At 46.9% G+C, this 18,033-nt stretch overlaps 2 protein-coding genes across 2 annotated transcripts; both read right to left on the bottom strand.

Annotated features, from left to right (window-relative positions):
- Positions 1–6,047: 6,047 nt before the first annotated feature.
- LOC142004825 (olfactory receptor 6F1-like) lies at positions 6,048–7,013 on the bottom strand. Its single transcript, XM_074982511.1, has one exon. It carries the CDS (start codon positions 7,011–7,013, stop codon positions 6,048–6,050), a length of 966 nt encoding a protein of 321 aa, XP_074838612.1.
- Positions 7,014–16,924: 9,911 nt separating this feature from the next.
- On the bottom strand, positions 16,925–17,881 carry LOC142004824 (olfactory receptor 6F1-like). The gene has a single exon (XM_074982510.1). It carries the CDS (start codon positions 17,879–17,881, stop codon positions 16,925–16,927), a length of 957 nt encoding a protein of 318 aa, XP_074838611.1.
- Between the last annotated feature and the right edge of the window lie 152 nt (positions 17,882–18,033).

The following is an 18,033-nucleotide window of genomic DNA, read 5'->3' as shown; positions in this document are numbered from 1 at the left end:
GGCTGCATTTACACTACTCAGTCCTTTTCGAACGATAGAACCATAGGGGTGGAAGGGACCTCAGGAGGTGATCAAGTTGAGCCCCCAGCTTCAAGCAGGATCAATCCCAACTAAGTCATCCCAGCCAGGACCTTGTCAAACCAAAACTATAAAACCTTGAGGGATGGAGAAAAAAAGCATGTATAAATGTTCCGGGGGGCCCTTTGTTCAAAAAGTGATCCTCATGGTGCCAAATTTTTCAGTGTAACTAACTAGCTAACTAAATAAATTAGTTCAAAATAAAGGTGCTACACATAAAAATGCATTTCAAATGAGTACATTGCTATTTCAAAATACAACTTCTACAGATAAAGGCCATGTCTAGACTAGCAAGGTCTTTCAGAAAATCAGGCCCTGTTTCAAAAGAACACACGGAACATTCACCCAAAATGCTTTCTTTAGATCTGAAATCAAAAGAATGCAGCTCTTCTTCCAGAAACTTCTTCCGAAACAAAGCATGTGTAGACACCCGGAAGGCCCTTTTTTCAAAAGATCTGTCCTCATGGCACTGTATTTTTTGATTCCTGGTCAGTTCTTTCCAAAGAGCGGGGACTATGTGGATGCTCCTTATTGAAAGAGAGGATCAAGCTGTCAATGTGTTTTTTGTGTGTGAACATGCTCTTTTGAAAGATGATCTTCTGGAAGAGATCTTCTGGAAGACCATGTGGTGAAAGATTGCTGTAATGTAGACATGGCTATATAGATTATTTTGAAATAGAGCCATTGGATGCATTATGACTTATTTTGGAATAGGCGCTATTCCTCACAGAAGCTTTGTCTACACTTGCGTTCCTCTTTTGAAGAAGGAGTGCAAATGAGGAAAACTGAAAATGCAAACAAGGCACTGATTTACATATATCATGCTTCATTTGCATAATCTCATTTCAGATGAGATTCTTTTGAAAGAAAAAAATCGGTGTAGATGGGGCTCTTTTGAAAATAAATCCTGTCTTTGAAAGAACCCTTCTTACTGAAACAAAATCCCTGGGTCTACACATGCCCCTTCCTTTTGAAAGGGGCGTGTTAATGAATGGGTTCGAAAGATGCTAATGAGACACTGCAATGAATATGCAGTGCCTCATTAGCTTAATGGTGGCCATGGCAATTTGAAAGTGCAGCTTTTCAGATCGCGCACCGCCCGTGGATATGGGACCTTCCAAAAGGACCCTCCCCCAGTTTTTGAAAGCCCTTCTGCCTATCTGGTGATCAGAAGAAGGGCTTTTCAAAAACTGTGGGGGGTCCTTTTGGAAGGTCCCATTTCCATGGGCGGCACACGATTTGAAAAGCTGCACTTTCGAATCGCCGCAGCTGCCATCATGCATATTGCATATTGGGAATAGGAATAGAAGGGCCATTTACTGAAGCTGGTTGCCTACAGCATGCAGAGCCCTGCTCCCAACTGTACACTTTCTTCCTGGTATAGTTGTCCCCCTGTGGTCACTTTGAAGCATAATTGTCTCCTGTGCTTACTGCCCCCAGTGGTCACTGAAGAGCATAACTGTCCCTCCTCTCACACCGCGCCCTGTCCATTTTATGGAAAATAATCATATTCCAGGAACTTCCCATTTTCCAGGCACCACCTTGGCTTAAGTTAGGGTAAGAGGAAGCTGTATACTAAATTTAGTGGTCCTAGGTTATTTAGGAGGAGTTCTTGAACAAATGGATTCGGAGACGGACAGACTCATGGACCGTGAGAGGCATAAAGATAGAAAGATAGAAAGATAGCTAGATAGCTAGATGTGACTAACACCTATTTATGTAATAACAGCTGGACATTTTCTGTCTTATTATCTCTCCTTTTCCTGTTAACTTTTTTGACGGGCACTGCACACTGAGCTGATGTTTTCAGAGAACTATCCAGAATGATCCCAAGATCTCTTTCTTATGTGGCAACAGCTAATTTAGGTCTCATCAACTTCTATGTGGAGTTGGGGTTGTGTTTTACAGTATGCATTACATTGCTTTTATCGTCATTGAATTTAATGTCATTTTTGTGCCCAATCACCTAGTTTTGTGATGTTAATTTTATGATCTGTGCAGTTAGCTTTAGCTTTAAATATCGAGAGAAATTTTGCATCATGTGTAATTTTTATACTTCCCTCTTTGCCTATCTTTAAAGTTCATTTATCAATATGTTCAACAACAAAGGGCCCAAGGGAGGAGTCCGGCCAACAGACTGCTATTTACATATTGCCATTCTAGAATAAATTATTTTTGTTTCCTATCTATTAGCCAGTCTCCAATAACTATAAGGACCTTTCTTCTTATCTCATGATAAGAGTTCAGTTTTCTTCAGAGCTTTTGGCAAAAGACTGTTTCATCTGCTTTCTGAATGTCCATGTGCACTGGGCTATTATGATAATCTTTGTCCGTGTTTGAGAACACCATCAGGAAGTTCTAAAAGATCATTTGGGTAAAAGACCCTCTTATAAAAGCTGTGATGGTTCTTCTCCATCAGCTCCCATCTATCCATGTTTAATAATTCTATTCTTTATTATTGTTTCAACCAATTAGGCTTAAGTTAAGTTGGTGGGTCTGTAATGGGCAGAATTGCTTCTTGTCCCTTTTTAAAAATAGGCATCACTTTAGCTCTCTTTCGGTCATCTGGTACAGAAGCTTCTTTAAGCAATAAATTACATTCCCCAGTCAAGAGCTGGGTAATGTGATGTTTGAGGCCGTTCACAGCTCTGGGATGAATCCCATCAGATCTTGGAAACATATGACTGTTCAGTTTAGCCATTTGTTCCAACATCATTACCTACAGTGCAGTCAGGATACACCTACACTGTAGGGAAGATCAACCCTGCCTTGGTTGATCTTCTGGAGTTCGAATTACTGCACCTAGTGGGAAAAGTGTTAAATTGCATTTATGGGGTGCCCCTGTGAAGCATGGTAGTCTAGTCAATGGGTGTACAGGATCCCATCAACCTCCCTTAGAGGAGATGGTGTGGATGCCCATATTCAGTTATGTCATATTTTTCTAAGTAATTAAAGTAGCTGAAACGGCATAAGTAAAGCGGACTGAAAAAAAAACAGCAATAAAAACTGACAAATCAAATACAAAGGAAGGAGATGGGAGGTAGTGTTAATTCTCCTGCTTGAGATAATTATAGCATCAAAGGAAGGGAGGCAGTCCTTGTCATGCGTGAGGTAGTTGATATCATTGGTCATAACAGATGTCAATGTCTCAAATTTGAATATGAATTCCAACTCACAAATTTCTCACTCTAATCTGTTTTTAAATTTATTTTGCTCCAGGACACAAGTTCTCAGATCTTTAAGAGAATGGTGCACTCCACTGAAGTGTTCACTGTCCGGCTTATACGTATTGAGTTTCTTGATGTCTGCTCTGTATCCGTTTATTCTTTGGCAAAGGTTTTGCCCAGTCTGTCCAATGTACAAAGAGGCAGGGCATTGTTGACACATAATGGCATATATAATGTTACTGGAAGTGCACGAGAATGTGCCTTTGATCCTGTAACTAACATGGTTAAGTTCAGCTATGGTATCCCCAGAACAAATATGAGGACAAAGTTGGCAGCAGGGTTAATTGCAAGGAAAAGTTCCAGGATTAGTATTACTGTGGTGTAGCCTGTGATTGCTGGTGAGAATCTTTCTCAGGTGAGAAGGTCATCTGTAGGAAAGGACAGGCCTGTTATCTAGGGCCTCTGGAGTGTAGTATCATGATCCAGAATAGGTTGTAGGTTTTTAATGATACATTCGACGGGGTTGAGTTGGGGGCTGTAAGTGATCACAAGTAATGCCTCTTCTTCTGTTAATTTATGCCAATGTTCAACAACACAGGTCCCAAGAGAAATGTCCACCCAGGAGATTACTACAAACTTTTTTCTGTTGTGGAAAAATAAACTAAAATCCAATTTTTCTTTCCTATCTTTTAACCAGTCACTGGAACATGAAAGGATTTTTCCCCTTATCCCATGACGTTTTGCTTGCTTCTGAACTTTTGTCAAGAGACAATATCATCACTGTGCCCATAGGAGCATCTTTGTGTGCGTTTGTGAACGCCCTTAGGAGCTTCTGAAGATCAGTCAGGTACAACATCCTTTTAAAAAATCTTTGATAGGTCTTCCCCATCAAATCCCATCAATCCATGTTTGATATTTCCATCCTTTACTAGTGTTTCAACCAGTTAGGCTGAAGTTAGGCTGATGGGCCATTACTGGGTAAAATCTGACCTCTTTCCTTTTTTAAAAATGGGCATCTCATTAGTTGTGTTTCAATCATTTGGCACAGAAGCTGCTTTAAGCGATAGGTTACATGCCCCAGTTAGTAGTGTGGCAATTTGATAGTTGAAGCCCTTCACATGTCTAGGATGAAGTCTCACCCGATCTGAGAAACTTATGATTGTTCAGTTTAGCAATTTGTTCCACCTTTGTATCAACAGCATGGTCAGGATACATCCATACTATGGGGAAGATCAACCCTGCTGTGGTCAATCTTCTAGTGTTCTGTATAGCACACCTAGTTGCGATGCGCTAAATTGCATTTATAGGTGTCCCTGTCAACTGCAGTACGCCTGCCGTCCATTAGGGCTAAGGGAAGTCAATGGGATTGCAGGTTCCCATCAACCTTCCTTAGTGCAGATGGTGAGGAAGCCTGAAATAAGGTGCATCAACTTTAGCTATGTAATTAAGGTAGCAGAAATGGTGTATCCTAATTCAACTTTTCCCTGCAGTGTTGACCTGGCATCAGTTGAAGTTCCTGAAATTTGTCACCACAAAAGAACAGCCTAGTGGTAGAAACACTTTCTGCCTTGAAGAGTGCTTCAAAGAATTCATTGAGCTCCTCTACAATGACTTGATATTCCTTGAGTGCTCCTTTAGGATTGTAACTATGAAGCTGTAATCAACACACTCCTCGATGCGCTTCACTGTCCCATGTAGTTGGGATTTAGACTACCTCCATAGAGAAAGGAGGCCCCACCACAGCCTGAGCTGAGAGCCAAAGTCTTTGGCTGGTGGCTCTTCCAATTCTTTTGGTTTTTTTGGCCTATCCAATTTTAAGTTTTACAAATGTCATGTTTTCAAAGAACGCCTTTTAGACATGATTCCTAATTTGTGGTCCTCTTCCTTTGTTTTTAATTTTTTAAATTTGGGCCATACCTTTAATTTGAGGCTGTATTGCGGGTTTTTAAAAGGTGACCATAGAGCTTGTTGGCCCTTGATTTTTGGTTCTGTGCCTTTTCATTTCCTTTTAATTAACATCCTCTTTTTTAGGTAGTCCCCACTTCTTAAATAAAATGCCACTGTATTGGGCTGCTTTATTGTCCCACCTCCCGCTCCCCGCACACAGACAAACGTTAACTGTGCCTCGGGAGTCCAGCAAGGCCTGCAAAATACAATGGCACTTGGGAAACTATCTCCCTTGACTCATAATGTTATTAATAATGGATCTAACCATTCAGATCCTTCTGAGTGTCATTCAAAGCTCACATCTTTGAATCTTCAACACACAAAATTTCCTTCTGCCACTGGAGCTCATCTGTTGAGTTTGTTACAATAAACGAGAAAAGGTGTGAAAGAAAGCGACCATCGCAGACTCATAAAACAATAGAATTGGAAGGGACCTCAAGAGGTCATCAAGAGCAGTCCCCTGCTCTCACAAAAGGACCACGTGCAATCTACATCATTCCTGATAGCTGTTCATCTAAGCTGCTCTGAAATATCTCCCGTGATGGAGATTCCACAATACCTTATGACAATTTATTCCAGTGTTTAACCACTCAGGGTCTTGTGGCTCTTTTGTGTCCTTGCTATGCTTCTAGCTTGTGATGGAAGCATCAGTTTTTAAATGTTCATTTTCCAGTTTTCCACTAAATAAATTCCACCTTTCTACTAAGGAAATGTTACATGAGAGTTTGGGGCAGGATGTAGGTCCAGTTATAATTTAAAAAAAAAAAAAGACTCATTTGTATTTTGAAAAAGTCATGACTTCAGCTATTTCTTTCCAATATCATAATTCAAGCTTTGGACATTTAGATCAAATTTCTAATAGCTTGAAACTTTTCTAAAACCACTGAAGGTTCCCCTGACTGTTTTTCCTAATGCTTCCTTCACCTCCTTGTTTCTTAGAGTGTAAACAAAAGGATTTAATAGCGGAGTGATGATAGTGTTAAAGATGTTGACAGTTTTGTTCAAATCCTGGGTGTTCTGTGCTGAAGGCTTCACAAAAAGAATAATGCAGGAACTAAACCAGAGGGTCACAACAATAAGGTGGGCTGAGCATGTGGAAAAGGCCTTTTGCCAGGCTTTGGTTGAAGGGATTCTCAAGATGGTTGAGATAATGCAAATGTAGGAGACCACAGTTATTTTACATGAGAAGATAACAATAATTATTGAGAGAAAGAATGTTGTGAGCTCAATGACATGTGTGTCTGTGCAGGAAAGCACAATCCAGGACTCTGTGAGGCAAAAGAAATGATTGATGATGTTAGCACCACAGAAAGACAACCTGGAGATTAGAGCTGCCACCAGAGCGACAGCCAGGAACCCACCCAGCCAAGAGGCAAGGGCCAGCTGAGCAGTGATGGTGTTGTTCATGAGAACGCTGTAGCGCAATGGGTGGCATATGGCCAGATAGCGGTCATAGGCCATGGCAGCCAAGAGGAGACATTCTGTGGCACCCAAGGAGACAAGAATATACATTTGCATGAGGCAGGCAGTGAAAGAGATGGTTTGGCTTGTGCCCAGAGTGACGCCGATAGCCTTAGGGGCCGAAGTGGTGGTGAGCCAGATCTCCAAGAAGGAAAGATTGCAGAGGAAGAAGTACATGGGGGTGTGGAGCTGAGGGTGGGTCCTCACCAAGGCGATGATGCCAATATTCCCTATGACCGTTAGGACGTACGTCAAAGAGAATAGCACAGCAAGGGACATCCGGAAATACCAAGCTCCAGGAAAACCCAGTAGAATGAAATCCTGCACGCTAGTTTGGTTTCTTATTTTTGTCCCAGCCATGGCGTCCATCTGTCAACAAAGGAATAGACAAATTGGAGGATTAGGTGAAGAGAAAGCTGGTGAGATTTAACAAAAAGTGCATATTCCTGCACTTAGCACACAAGAATCCCAAATGCTGCTATGGGTTCAGGAACTGACTTGCTAAGCAGCAGTGCTGCCTAAAGGGACCTGGACATTACCGTGGATGAGAAGTTGGGTATGAATTAACAGTGTGCCTTTGTAGCCAAAGAGGCCAACAGCATGTTGGTCTTCATCAGTAAGAGCATTGCCAGCAGATGTAGGGAAGTGATTATTCCCATTTTTTTGACAATGCTGAGGACACATCTGAAATATTGTGTCCAATTCTGGGCTCCCCATCACCAAAAGAACATTGAAACATTGGCAAGATTCCAATGGAAGGCAACAAAAATGATTAGGGGGCTGGAGCACATGACTTTTGAGGAGAGGATCAGGGATTTAGGCTTGCTTTGTCTACAGAAGAGAAGAGTGAGAGGAGATTTGATATGAGACTTTAATTGCCTGAGACTGTGTTACAAGGAGGATGAAGAGAGGCTGTTTTCAATGGTGACAGATGATAGACTGAGGAGTAGTGGTCTCAATTTACAGTAGGAGTGATCTAGGTTGGACAATAGGAAAAACTATTTGACAAGGAGGATAGAGAAGCACTGGAATGGGAACCTCTGTAATGTGGGACCCTCAGGACCTGTTCAGTGCCAAGCAAGAGAATTTGTTAGAACACGGGAGGTCAATACTGTCTAGTACATTATCCCCCCATTCCCTGTTTCCTGGACTTTTAAGAGACATTTACTGATAAATAAGAGAGAAATAGCAGCAGAGAACCCAGATAGTCAGGACTGGTGGCAATAAACAAAAGTTATGGGGACCACAGAAATATTGGCCACACCCGTGTCCGGTTGTCGTCCAGCTATAGAAAAAATGCAAACTACAGATCATAGAATCCTAGGGCTGGAAGGGATGTCAGAAGGTCCTCTAGTCCAGCCCCTTGCCTCAGGCAGGATCACCCCCCACTAAGTCATCAGATGTTGCTGGACAAGAGAGTAACAGACAGGGGAGTTTCAAGTTGTAGTTTGTTTTAGCCTGTAAATACCAGGATACCACATCTAAAACTCTTGGTTTAGCATAGGGGAACCCAGAAACTCCTGTTGCCAGGACAGATAATCTTTATTAGTAGGCACTCAGGTTTTTTTTGTACTGGTAACAGTAACAACAAAGCCAGCGTTCTTGTAACAGTGCTAGGAATAAGAAACTTGGCCAAGCGCCTGTCTCCCCAAATTGTAGCTCTGGCATTTCCTTTAGTGTAACATTGGGGTCTGCCAAATGAACAGGCTGCTTCATCAGCTGTTAATAACAAGCAAAGACAGAAGCACTGGGCAACCTGGACAACTTTGCAACACCCCAGAACTTCAGTATGTAACAGCACCGGGTAGTGTTTTCAAACTCTGCTACACCATCCGTCTTCAGAGAGCTGGAGCAACAAGCAAGCGAACTGACAACAAGTGCATTCTTCTCTATTTGCCTCAGCTGAATTAGTGACCCAGTGAAATGAAGAAGTGAATTTAATTGATTAGAGATCCTTGAGCCATTTCATAGAATCTTAGCACTAAATGCACCTTAAGAGTTCATCAGGTACAATTCCCACCACTCATGTCACGAACAAGCACCATCTGGACCAGCGTTGACCACTCTGAGAATTGCCAAGCTTTTCCTAATGTCCAACGTGTACCTTTTTTGCTATCATTTCAGCCCATGGATTCTTGTCCTATCGTCAGAGGTTGAGGAGAGTAATTTTTCTCCCTCATTCTGGTAACATTTTAGGTACTTGAAAGCTTTCATGACCTCTCTCAGATTTCTCTTTTCCATGCAAAAAAACCCCATATAGTTCCTATTCATTTACATTGCTTGGCTGGCACTTGCCTTTCCCATGAAATACTAAATAGAAAAGAATAGTGTTTGGGACTGTTATCGTAGAAATGTAGAGTGTGAAGGTGCCTCAGTAAGCCAGCTGTTCCAGACCACCAGCACTGTGGGAGGACAAGTATTCCAAAACCAGCCATGAAAGATGTTTATCCAACCTGTTTTAAACACCTGGAGGTTCTACCATCTCCTTTTGAAGCCCACTGCATCATTCATCTCACCAGAGAGTTTGAAAGCTTTTCTCAACACCTAGCCTAAATCTCCCTTTCTGCTACCTCCAGTGAACACTCAGCACACTTGATCTCTGTTCTCTCTAGAACAACCTTTAAATTTGAAGATTCATTGTGTATTTTACCCTCAGCCTTCTGGAAGTTTCAGCTAGTATGTCTCACCAAGAAAGGCAAAGTTATTTCACAATTCAACTACTTTCCATTACAATATCAGGTGTATCAGGCTAATGGGTCAAACTTACCTGCTGTGGTGATGGACCTCATCAATACAAACTCCCTTTATTCGCAATAATTTTCTCTCCAGAGAATGCACAACAGCCTCAGGTCCTGAAAAAATGGTCCTTTGTAAGGAGGTACCTCTTGCATTCCCAAACTATAGGGCTATGTCTACACTGGAGTTTTGTAAGCAAAAGTAGGATTTTGTAGACAAAACTTGTTGAGCAGCTATACACAAGATATCTTTTGTCGACAGTACCTGAAGGCAACAAAAGCTGTGTAGATCCTTGAGGGGCCCTTTTGTTGACAGAGCACGTCAAAAGATCAATCCGGTTTTATGTGTAGATGCGATCTGTCGATAGAAGTTTTGTTGGAAGATCTCTTCCACCAGTAACTTCTGTAGACATATGCTTATAGGGTAGATATAGATATGTAACAGATTTAGGAATATTTTAATCTGATTTTCATGTCCTTGTTGGTCACTTGCCAGCACTGCATCCGTGTCCAGACAGCTTGAAGTATGAGTGAAGAGTTTAAATTACTTCTTCTTGAAGGATCTCTTGCTCTTTTTGGGTACTATAAAATGTTTTCAGTGTAAATAGAATCTACTTGTTCTCATGAAAAACATCTGGAATTCTAAGCAAATCAGAACTTAGACTAATATAAGGTTATTCAGCTCCAGTATAAAATCAGTCCTTCTGTATGGAGCAGAAACTTGGAGAATGAGAAAGGACTGTCAAAAAAAATGCAGAGATTCACCAATAACTGCATCGGTAAAATCTTCTGGATCCACTGGCCATACGACATCCACTATCAAGACCTGTGGCAAATGACTCACCCACTTCCTGCTGAAGTAGAAGAAATCAGGAAGAGAAGATGGCAATAGACTGGACATATCCTCAGAAAACCAACCACTAATATCACAAGGCAAGCCTCCATTTGGAACCCACAAGGAAAAAGGGGAAAAAAGGGCACCCAACAAACAGTTATTATAGGCAGACCTTAATGCAGACACCAAAAGGACAGGATCCACCTGGTCAGAACTGGAAAAGATCGCCCATGACAGGGAACACTGGTGAATAGTTGTCAATGACCCACACTCCAGAATGTAGGAGTACAAGTGGCTTACAACCAGAAATACTAGTTTTAAGCTAAAAGACTCAAGTAACCACTGCAGAGATCTGCATCGGGTAGAATCTCTTTCCATCACCATCCAACTGCCTTCACCCGACCTACCATCTTAATGAACTGCAACACAAATTAGCTGCGTGAGGGAGACTCTTTTATATGCCTCTCTCCCTTCCCCATCACCCTGTGGATTTCCAATCAGAACATAATGTCATGGAGTTCCCTAGAGGAAATGACACCCTCTGCTAAAACAACAAGGCATCTACCTATCTATCTATCTATCTATCTATCTATCTATCCTCGTACACCATATCTATCTATCTATCTATCCCCATACACAGTATCTATCTATCTATCCCCATACACCGTATCTATCTATCTATCTATAGATTGTTTTGTTTCTCCTTAATTCTGTTGATTAGAGATTTGTTCTGAGCCCCTTTGCTTCCCATATGAATTTTCCAGCATTCCTACAATCATCCTCAGAGTCTGCTCAGTGTGCCTGAGTCATTTGATGTCATGGTCATCAGCCAGCTGGAGGGCCAGTAATCTGATGTAGAAGTCAGCCAGAAGCAATCATTGTGAAGATGTGATAGCAGTCTCAGGATAACCACACCGACACTGCAGGTCAGTAGAGAGAACAGACTTACTGCACAATTCTCCTGTCCTGTTGGAAATCAGTTCAGGAATACCCAGATGTGTCCTGACAGGTCAAACTCTGGCCGCCAGAAAGTTGGGTCAGTGAGAAGTGGGTAATACACACCTGCCATCACTAGTCCCAAGTAAATTCCACTATCCTGTCCTTGGGTGGAAGAGGTGACCAGAAAGGACATCTGTGACATGGTTTCTTGACCTTTATCCTTCTAAGTCCCATTCCCCACTCCCTGCTATAGAATCTCCATGGCTGACCTGTGCCACAAAAATTGTTTTTTAGCATATGAAATTCAGTGCCAGTGTTAGAAGTAGGAAGCAGGGCAATCAGCCAGAGCCTAGTCCCCATACTGAGCTGCTAAGGACCAAGATGGTGGGCCTTTTGTTTTCTGTGAGGGGACCATGTAACTCAAACACTAGGTGTACTTGTAAGAGCCCCTAAGACTTGCTCATAATCCCCCATAGTTACCTTGAATCCTGGTTGATGCCCACTGGTCTAGAAGACAGGTGAGTTTGCAGGGGGCTAAACAGGTGTGAGTACAGAGGCATGTCACTGATCTCCTTGCTCTTGTCCAGGGACATGCTGAAGGCCCAGTTATGTAAACAATGGGGCAGTGATATATTATAGAGTATTGACAAGGGTACTTTTGGCACCACCACTTCCTTTGAAAATGCCATCATGAGACTTGATCTAACATCTGTTGTTAGTGCTGTGGTGTGTATTCACTTCTTTTACGTGTTAGGCCAACAGCTCCAGAGTTAGCTGGATCAGGGAAATTTGCAGGTATTTGGTTCAGCGGTCTTTGATATTTCTCATAAAAAAAAAAAAGCACCACCACCCAATTTGATAGCAAAGGCTCAGCCAAATTCATAGTTAACCATGCCCATAAACAAAGCCACCATTTTCTTTAAACTAATATGCCTGTGAGAAGGTTTTGGGTCATACAACACAATGTTGTCCCCTCGGCCAAATCTATCGTCCCCGTGGATTTAAATATCTGGAGAAATTTTGTACCATCTTCAATTTTGTACTTCACTGTTTGCCGATTTTTCATTAACTGCAGAGGTAGCCATGTAAGTCTGTACCCCAACAAAACAAAACAGAGGAAATGTAGCACTTTAAAGATGAGCAAAATGATTTATTCGGCGATGAGGTTTCGTGGGACAGACCCATTTCATCAGATCAATCTCATTTCCAATACAGATTGATGTTAAGTGCAGAGGACCGAAAAAAAAAAGAAAAAACCCAGCAATAAAAACTGACAAATCAAATACACATCGAAGTAGGCGCTGCAGGGGAATGTCTACATGCCAAAGTAGCACACATCGAAATAAGGGTGCCAGGAACAGCTGCAGACAGGGTCACAGGGTGGACTAGAACTTCCGGGGCAACAGCTAGCCACTCCCTTAAAGGGCCCCTCCCAGACACACTCAGCCTGCACAGCACGCGGTCTGCAGAGCCATAGGCACGCACACCTCGGGTGACGCAGTCATGGACCCCAGCAGCAGCAGCAGCAGCAGCAGCAGCAGCAGCAGCAGCAGCAGCAGCCAGAGGTCCACCCAGCCGCCCCTGTAGGAGCAGTGCTCACCCTGCTCGATGCCATGCAGGAGGCAGCTGATCACATCCTCGCCACAGAGGAGAGGCTGCCTGCAGGGGAGGAGGAAGGAACCCCAAACCCTGCAGCCTCCCGCCCACCCCCCCCACCGCACACGCCGCCGGCTGTGGAGCTACCCCACCAGCACCGACTGGTGGGAGCGGCTGGTGCTCGGACAGTGGGACGACGACCGCTGGCCCCAGAACTTTTGGATGAGCTGGCAGACATTTCTGGAACTATGCCAGTGGCTCACCCCCACACTGAGGCACCAGGACACCGCCATGCAGCATGCCCTCAGTGTGGAGAAATGGGTCGGCATCGCTGTCTGGAAGCTGGCCGCTCCAGACAGCTACCAATCCGTCGGCAAGGCCACCGTCGGTGCTGTCCTCATGAAGGTAAGAGGACGCACGGGGGGAGGAGGAGGCAGCCCTGGGATGGAAGGGGAGGGGAGGGAAGGGGAGCCCTGGCAGGGGAGGGAAACAGAGGGGAGGGGGGGAGCCCTGGCAGGAGAGGGCCACACACACCCTGCACACCCCTCACTGGTGCTGTCCCATGTGTTTCCCCTGCAGGTCGTCCACGCCATCAACACCCTGCTCCTCCACAGGCTTGTAAGGCTTGGGGACCCGGATGCCACCATCGCAGGGTTTGCCACCCTGGGCTTCCCCAATTGCTTTGGGGCTCTGGATGGGACCCACATCCCCATCCATGCCCTGGAGCACAGTGGAGGACGCTACTTAAACAGGAAGGGCTACCACTCAGTGGTCCTCCAGGCCTTGGTGGACAGCCGGGGCCGCTTCCCGGACATATATGTGGGCTGGCCTGGCAGCACCCATGACGCCCGCGTATTCTGGAATTCGGGCCTGTGCCGCTGGCTGGAGGCAGGGACCTACATCCCCCAGCAGGAGATCCCTGTGGGGGATACCACCATGCCCCTCTGCGTCGTCGTAGACGTGGCATATCCCCTCCGGTCCTGGCTCATGCACCCTTACATGGGCCACCTGTCAGCCAGCCAGGAGTGCTTCAACACACGCCTGAACCACGCGCACCAAGTGGTGGAGTGCACATTTGGCCGCCTCAAAGGGCACTGGAGGTGTCTCCTCACCCACCTTGATGCGGGCCCCACCAACATGCCCCAGATTGTGGGCGCATGCTGCACCCTCCACAACCTGGTGGAGAGCAAGGGGGAGGCATTCTTTCAGGGCTGGGCTGTGGAAGCTGGCAGGGCCGATGAGCAGCCACCCACTGCCCCCAGTCGCCAGGTGGACCCCGAAGGGACCCGGGTCCGGGAGACCTTGTGGGCCCAGTTCGACGAGGCTGCAGGGTGAACACTGGCAGGCCCCCCACTGCAGCCCCCCATCCTCCACAACACTCCCTGCCCCTACGCCCACACCACAGAACACCCAAGAGCACCCCCCCACACTTTTCTTGTAAATAAAAACAGACATGTTGTTCGTCAAACCAAAATACGTTGAACTCTTATTATTATCATAACTATTTACAGGCAAAATAAATATTATACATGTATATGTATTATAAGATAAGACGACAGGAAGAAAAGGGGAAGACAAGGAAGGGGAGAACTATTTACATGGGGGGGTAGGTATCATCATAACAACATAACAGGGGTCTAATATAAACTATTTGCAAAAGACAAGTGAAGGGGATATGTACAAAGGGGGAGGGGGAGCACGTCCTGGGCCCCAAACCCCCTAACGTCCAGCGCTGGGGTTGGGCGGCCGTGACCCACACCTCGGGGTCAGCCCTGGCCGGGGCTGGCTGGGGGCCGGGCGGACCGGGAGATATGGCCGGCGGGTGTCAGCTGGCTCCAGGTCCCCCTCGGCGGAAGGGCCCTCAGTGGCGGATGGCGGTGCGACGGCGGGTGGAGCAGTGGGTGGAGCAGCGGGTGGAGCGGTGGGTGGAGCAGGCAGGGTGGGCACAGCAGCGGCCGGCGCGGCATGGGGGGCCAGGTAGTCTGCGACACGCTCGAACGTGCGCATAAAGGCCCCCCATGCCTCCTGGCGCCAGGCCAGCGCCCGTTCCTGAAGGTCAAGGCGCCACTCCTCCACCCACAGCTGCTGCTCGGAGACCTCCAGCTGCCTACGGAGGATCGCCAGCAGCTGGGGGTCTGTCGCCATCTGGGAGTGCTGGCTCCACTGTCATCCCCATCCTGGGGCCGGTCAGTGCTCCTCCGAGGGGCTGGCCTGGACTGATGGCCCCGGTGGGCTCTCTGGGACCACTGACACCTCGCCAGCGCTCTCCGGTCCCTCCAATGGTGCAGCTGCGGAAAACGGGGGGGAAGAAAAGTGGAGACAGCTGTTAGTGTGGGCCCCAAGCTATGGCCCTTGTCCCCCGACCCCTCTTCTGCTGGTTCCCCATCCCCGTCCCTGGGAGATACTGCTGATGATGATGGGTGTCCCACCCCCTCCCTCCGGGGGACCCTAGGTTCCGCTCGCCCCATCCCCAGGGATAGGGCATGGCACTGTCGTGCTGGGGGGGCAGGGGCTGATGCACTCCTCTAAGGGACATGCCACTGCTGTCCTTGGGGCCATGGTCATCTGGGCATGTGGAGGACCCTGGTCATGTCTGTTACCCCTGCCCCTCAACCCCGGGAGTGTGCACCGGGGGGGTACATACCTGATGGTCCACTCCCACGGACGGGGGACACCCGGTGGGCGGATGGCCCGCTGGAGCTCCGGGACGGGATGTCTATCCGGAGCCCCCCATTGCTGGAGGAGGATCCCCCCTCCTCCTCCTTCTCCGGTGCCCCGGGGTGGGCTCCTGGGGGGGCCCCTGGGGTGCGGGGCTTACCTCCGGGGTGGACTCCGCCTCCAGGGCCTGCTGGGGCTCGTTGACCGAGGTATCAAGAGTGGCCAGAGGGGAGGAGATGTGCCGGGGGCTCAGGAGGGACCTGAGCTCCCTGTAAAAGGGGCAAGTGACGGGGGCGGCCCCAGATCGGCCGGCCGCATCCTGGGCCCGGGCGCAACCCAGCCGCAGCTCCTTCACCTTACTCCTGACGTGGTCAGGAGTGTGGGCAGGGTGATCCCGGGCGGCCAGGTCCTCGGCCAGAAGAGTGAACGCATCTGCGTTCCACCTCTTGCTCCCCATTACCTGGAGCACCTCCTCCTCACTCCAGAGCCCCAGCAGGTCCCGAAGCTCGGCCTCCATCAAGGAGGGGCCCCGCTGCCGCTTCCTGGCCTGGCTGCGGGCTGGGAGCCCTGGCTCCGCTTGGGAGGGGTGCCCTTGGGGCGCTTGGGGGGCTGGCGGGCGGCCATCGCAGCGGGGGGGGCGGTGTCTGTGGCTGCAGAGGGGCATGCAGGCTGGCCGCGTGGCTGGGCTGCCACCTGCACGCTCTCTCAGCTTCCTGCACAGGAAGGCAGGGGGCGGGGACCTTTAAGGGGCCGCTGCACGCGGCAACCATTGAGCTCAGGGGCTGGAGAGAGCGTCTCTCAACCCCTCAGCTGATGGCCGCCATGGCGGACCCCGCTATTTCAATGTTGCAGGACGCGCAACGGCTACACGTGCCCTACTTCGACGTTCAACGTCGAAGTAGGGTGCTATTCCCATCTCCTGATGGGGATAGCGACTTCGACGTCTCGCCGCCTTACGTCGATGTCAACTTCAAAATAGCGCCCGCCACGTGTAGCCATGGCGGGCACTATTTCGAAGTTGGCGTGGCTACTTCGAAGTAGCTGGCTTATGTAGACGCGGCTAAAGCGACCATCGCAGACTCATAAAACAATTGAATTGGAAGGGACCTCAAGAGGTCATCAAGAGCAGTCTCCTGCTCTCACAGAAGGACCACGTGCAATCTAGGTCAACCCTGATAGCTGTTCATCTAAGCTGCTCTGAAATATCTCCCATGATGGAGATTCCACAGTTTCTTATGACAATTTAGTCCAGTGTTTAACCACTCAGGGACTTGTGGCTTCCACCTTGTGATGAAAGCATCAGATTTTAAATGTTCAGTTTCCAGTTTTCCACTAAATAAATTCCACCTTTTTACTAAGGAAATGTTACATGAGAGTTTGGGGGCAGGATGTAGGTCCAGCTATAACTTCAAAAAAAAAACCCAATCCTTTGTATTTTGAAAAGATCATGACTTCATCCATTTCTTTCCAATATTCTAATTCAAGCTTTGGAGAAATTTATAATACCTTTAAAGTTTTCTAAAACTACTGAAAGTTTCTCTGACTGTTCTTGCTAATGCTTCCTTCACCTCCTTGTTTCTTAGAGTGTAAATGAAAGGATTTAATAGCGGAGTGATGATAGTGTTAAAGATGTTGAGAATTTTGTTCAAATCCTGGGTGTTCTGTGCTGAAGTCTTCACAAAAAGAATTATGCAGGAGCCGAACCAGAGGGTCACAACAATAAGGTGAGCTGAACAAGTTGAAAAGGCCTTTTGCCAGGCTTTGGTTGAAGGGATTCTCAAGATGGTGGAGATAATGCAAATGTAGGAGACCACAGTTATTGTACATGAGAAGATGACAATAAGTATTGAGAGAATGAATATTGTCACTTCAATGACATGTGTGTCTGTGCAGGAAAGCACAATCCAGGACTCCATGTGGCAAAAGAAATGATTGATGATGTTAGCACCACAGAAAGACAACCTGGAGATTAGAGCTGCCAGCACAGAGATAGACAGGAACCCACCCAGCCAAGAGGCAAGGGCCAGCTGAGCAGTGATGGTGTTGTTCATGAGGGCGCTGTAGCGCAATGGGTGGCATATGGCCAGATAGCGGTCGTAGGCCATGGTGGCCAGAAGATAACATTCTATGCCACCCAGGGAGATAAGAAAAAACATTTGTATGAGGCAGGCATTGAAAGTGATGGTTTGGCTTGTGCCCAGTATGACGCCAATGGCCTTGGGGGATGCAGTAGTGGTAAGCCCGATCTCCAAGAAGGAAAGGTTACAGAGGAAGAAGTACATGGGGTTGTGGAGCTGAGGGTGGGTCCTCACCAAGGCAATGATGCAAATGTTCCCTGTGATCGTTAGGATGTATGTCACAGAAAGCAGCACGGCAAGTGACATCCGGAAGTACCAAGTTCCGGGAAATCCCAGTAGAATGAACTCCTGCACACTGGTTTTATTTCTTATTTTTGTCCCAGCCATGACTTCCATCTGTCAATACAGGGATAGAGAAATTGGAGGATTAAGCCAAAAGAAATTTGATGAGGTTTAATAAGGCGAAGTGCAGAGATCTTCACATAAGAAAGACTGCTACAGATGGGGGACTGACTGGCTAAGCAGCAGTTCTGCAGAAA

This window comes from Carettochelys insculpta, chromosome 32, assembly GCF_033958435.1.
Source record: "Carettochelys insculpta isolate YL-2023 chromosome 32, ASM3395843v1, whole genome shotgun sequence".
Taxonomy (NCBI): Eukaryota; Metazoa; Chordata; order Testudines; family Carettochelyidae; genus Carettochelys; species Carettochelys insculpta.
The sequence above is the reverse complement of the archived record's forward strand: the minus strand, read 5'-3'. Positions and strand labels throughout refer to the sequence as shown.

Bases quoted from the DNA above. Each gene is read 5' to 3' on its own strand.
- LOC142004825 (XM_074982511.1), bottom strand. From the start codon at position 7,013: ATGGCTGGGACAAAAATAAGAAACCAAACTAGCGTGCAGGATTTCATT.
- LOC142004824 (XM_074982510.1), bottom strand. From the start codon at position 17,881: ATGGCTGGGACAAAAATAAGAAATAAAACCAGTGTGCAGGAGTTCATT.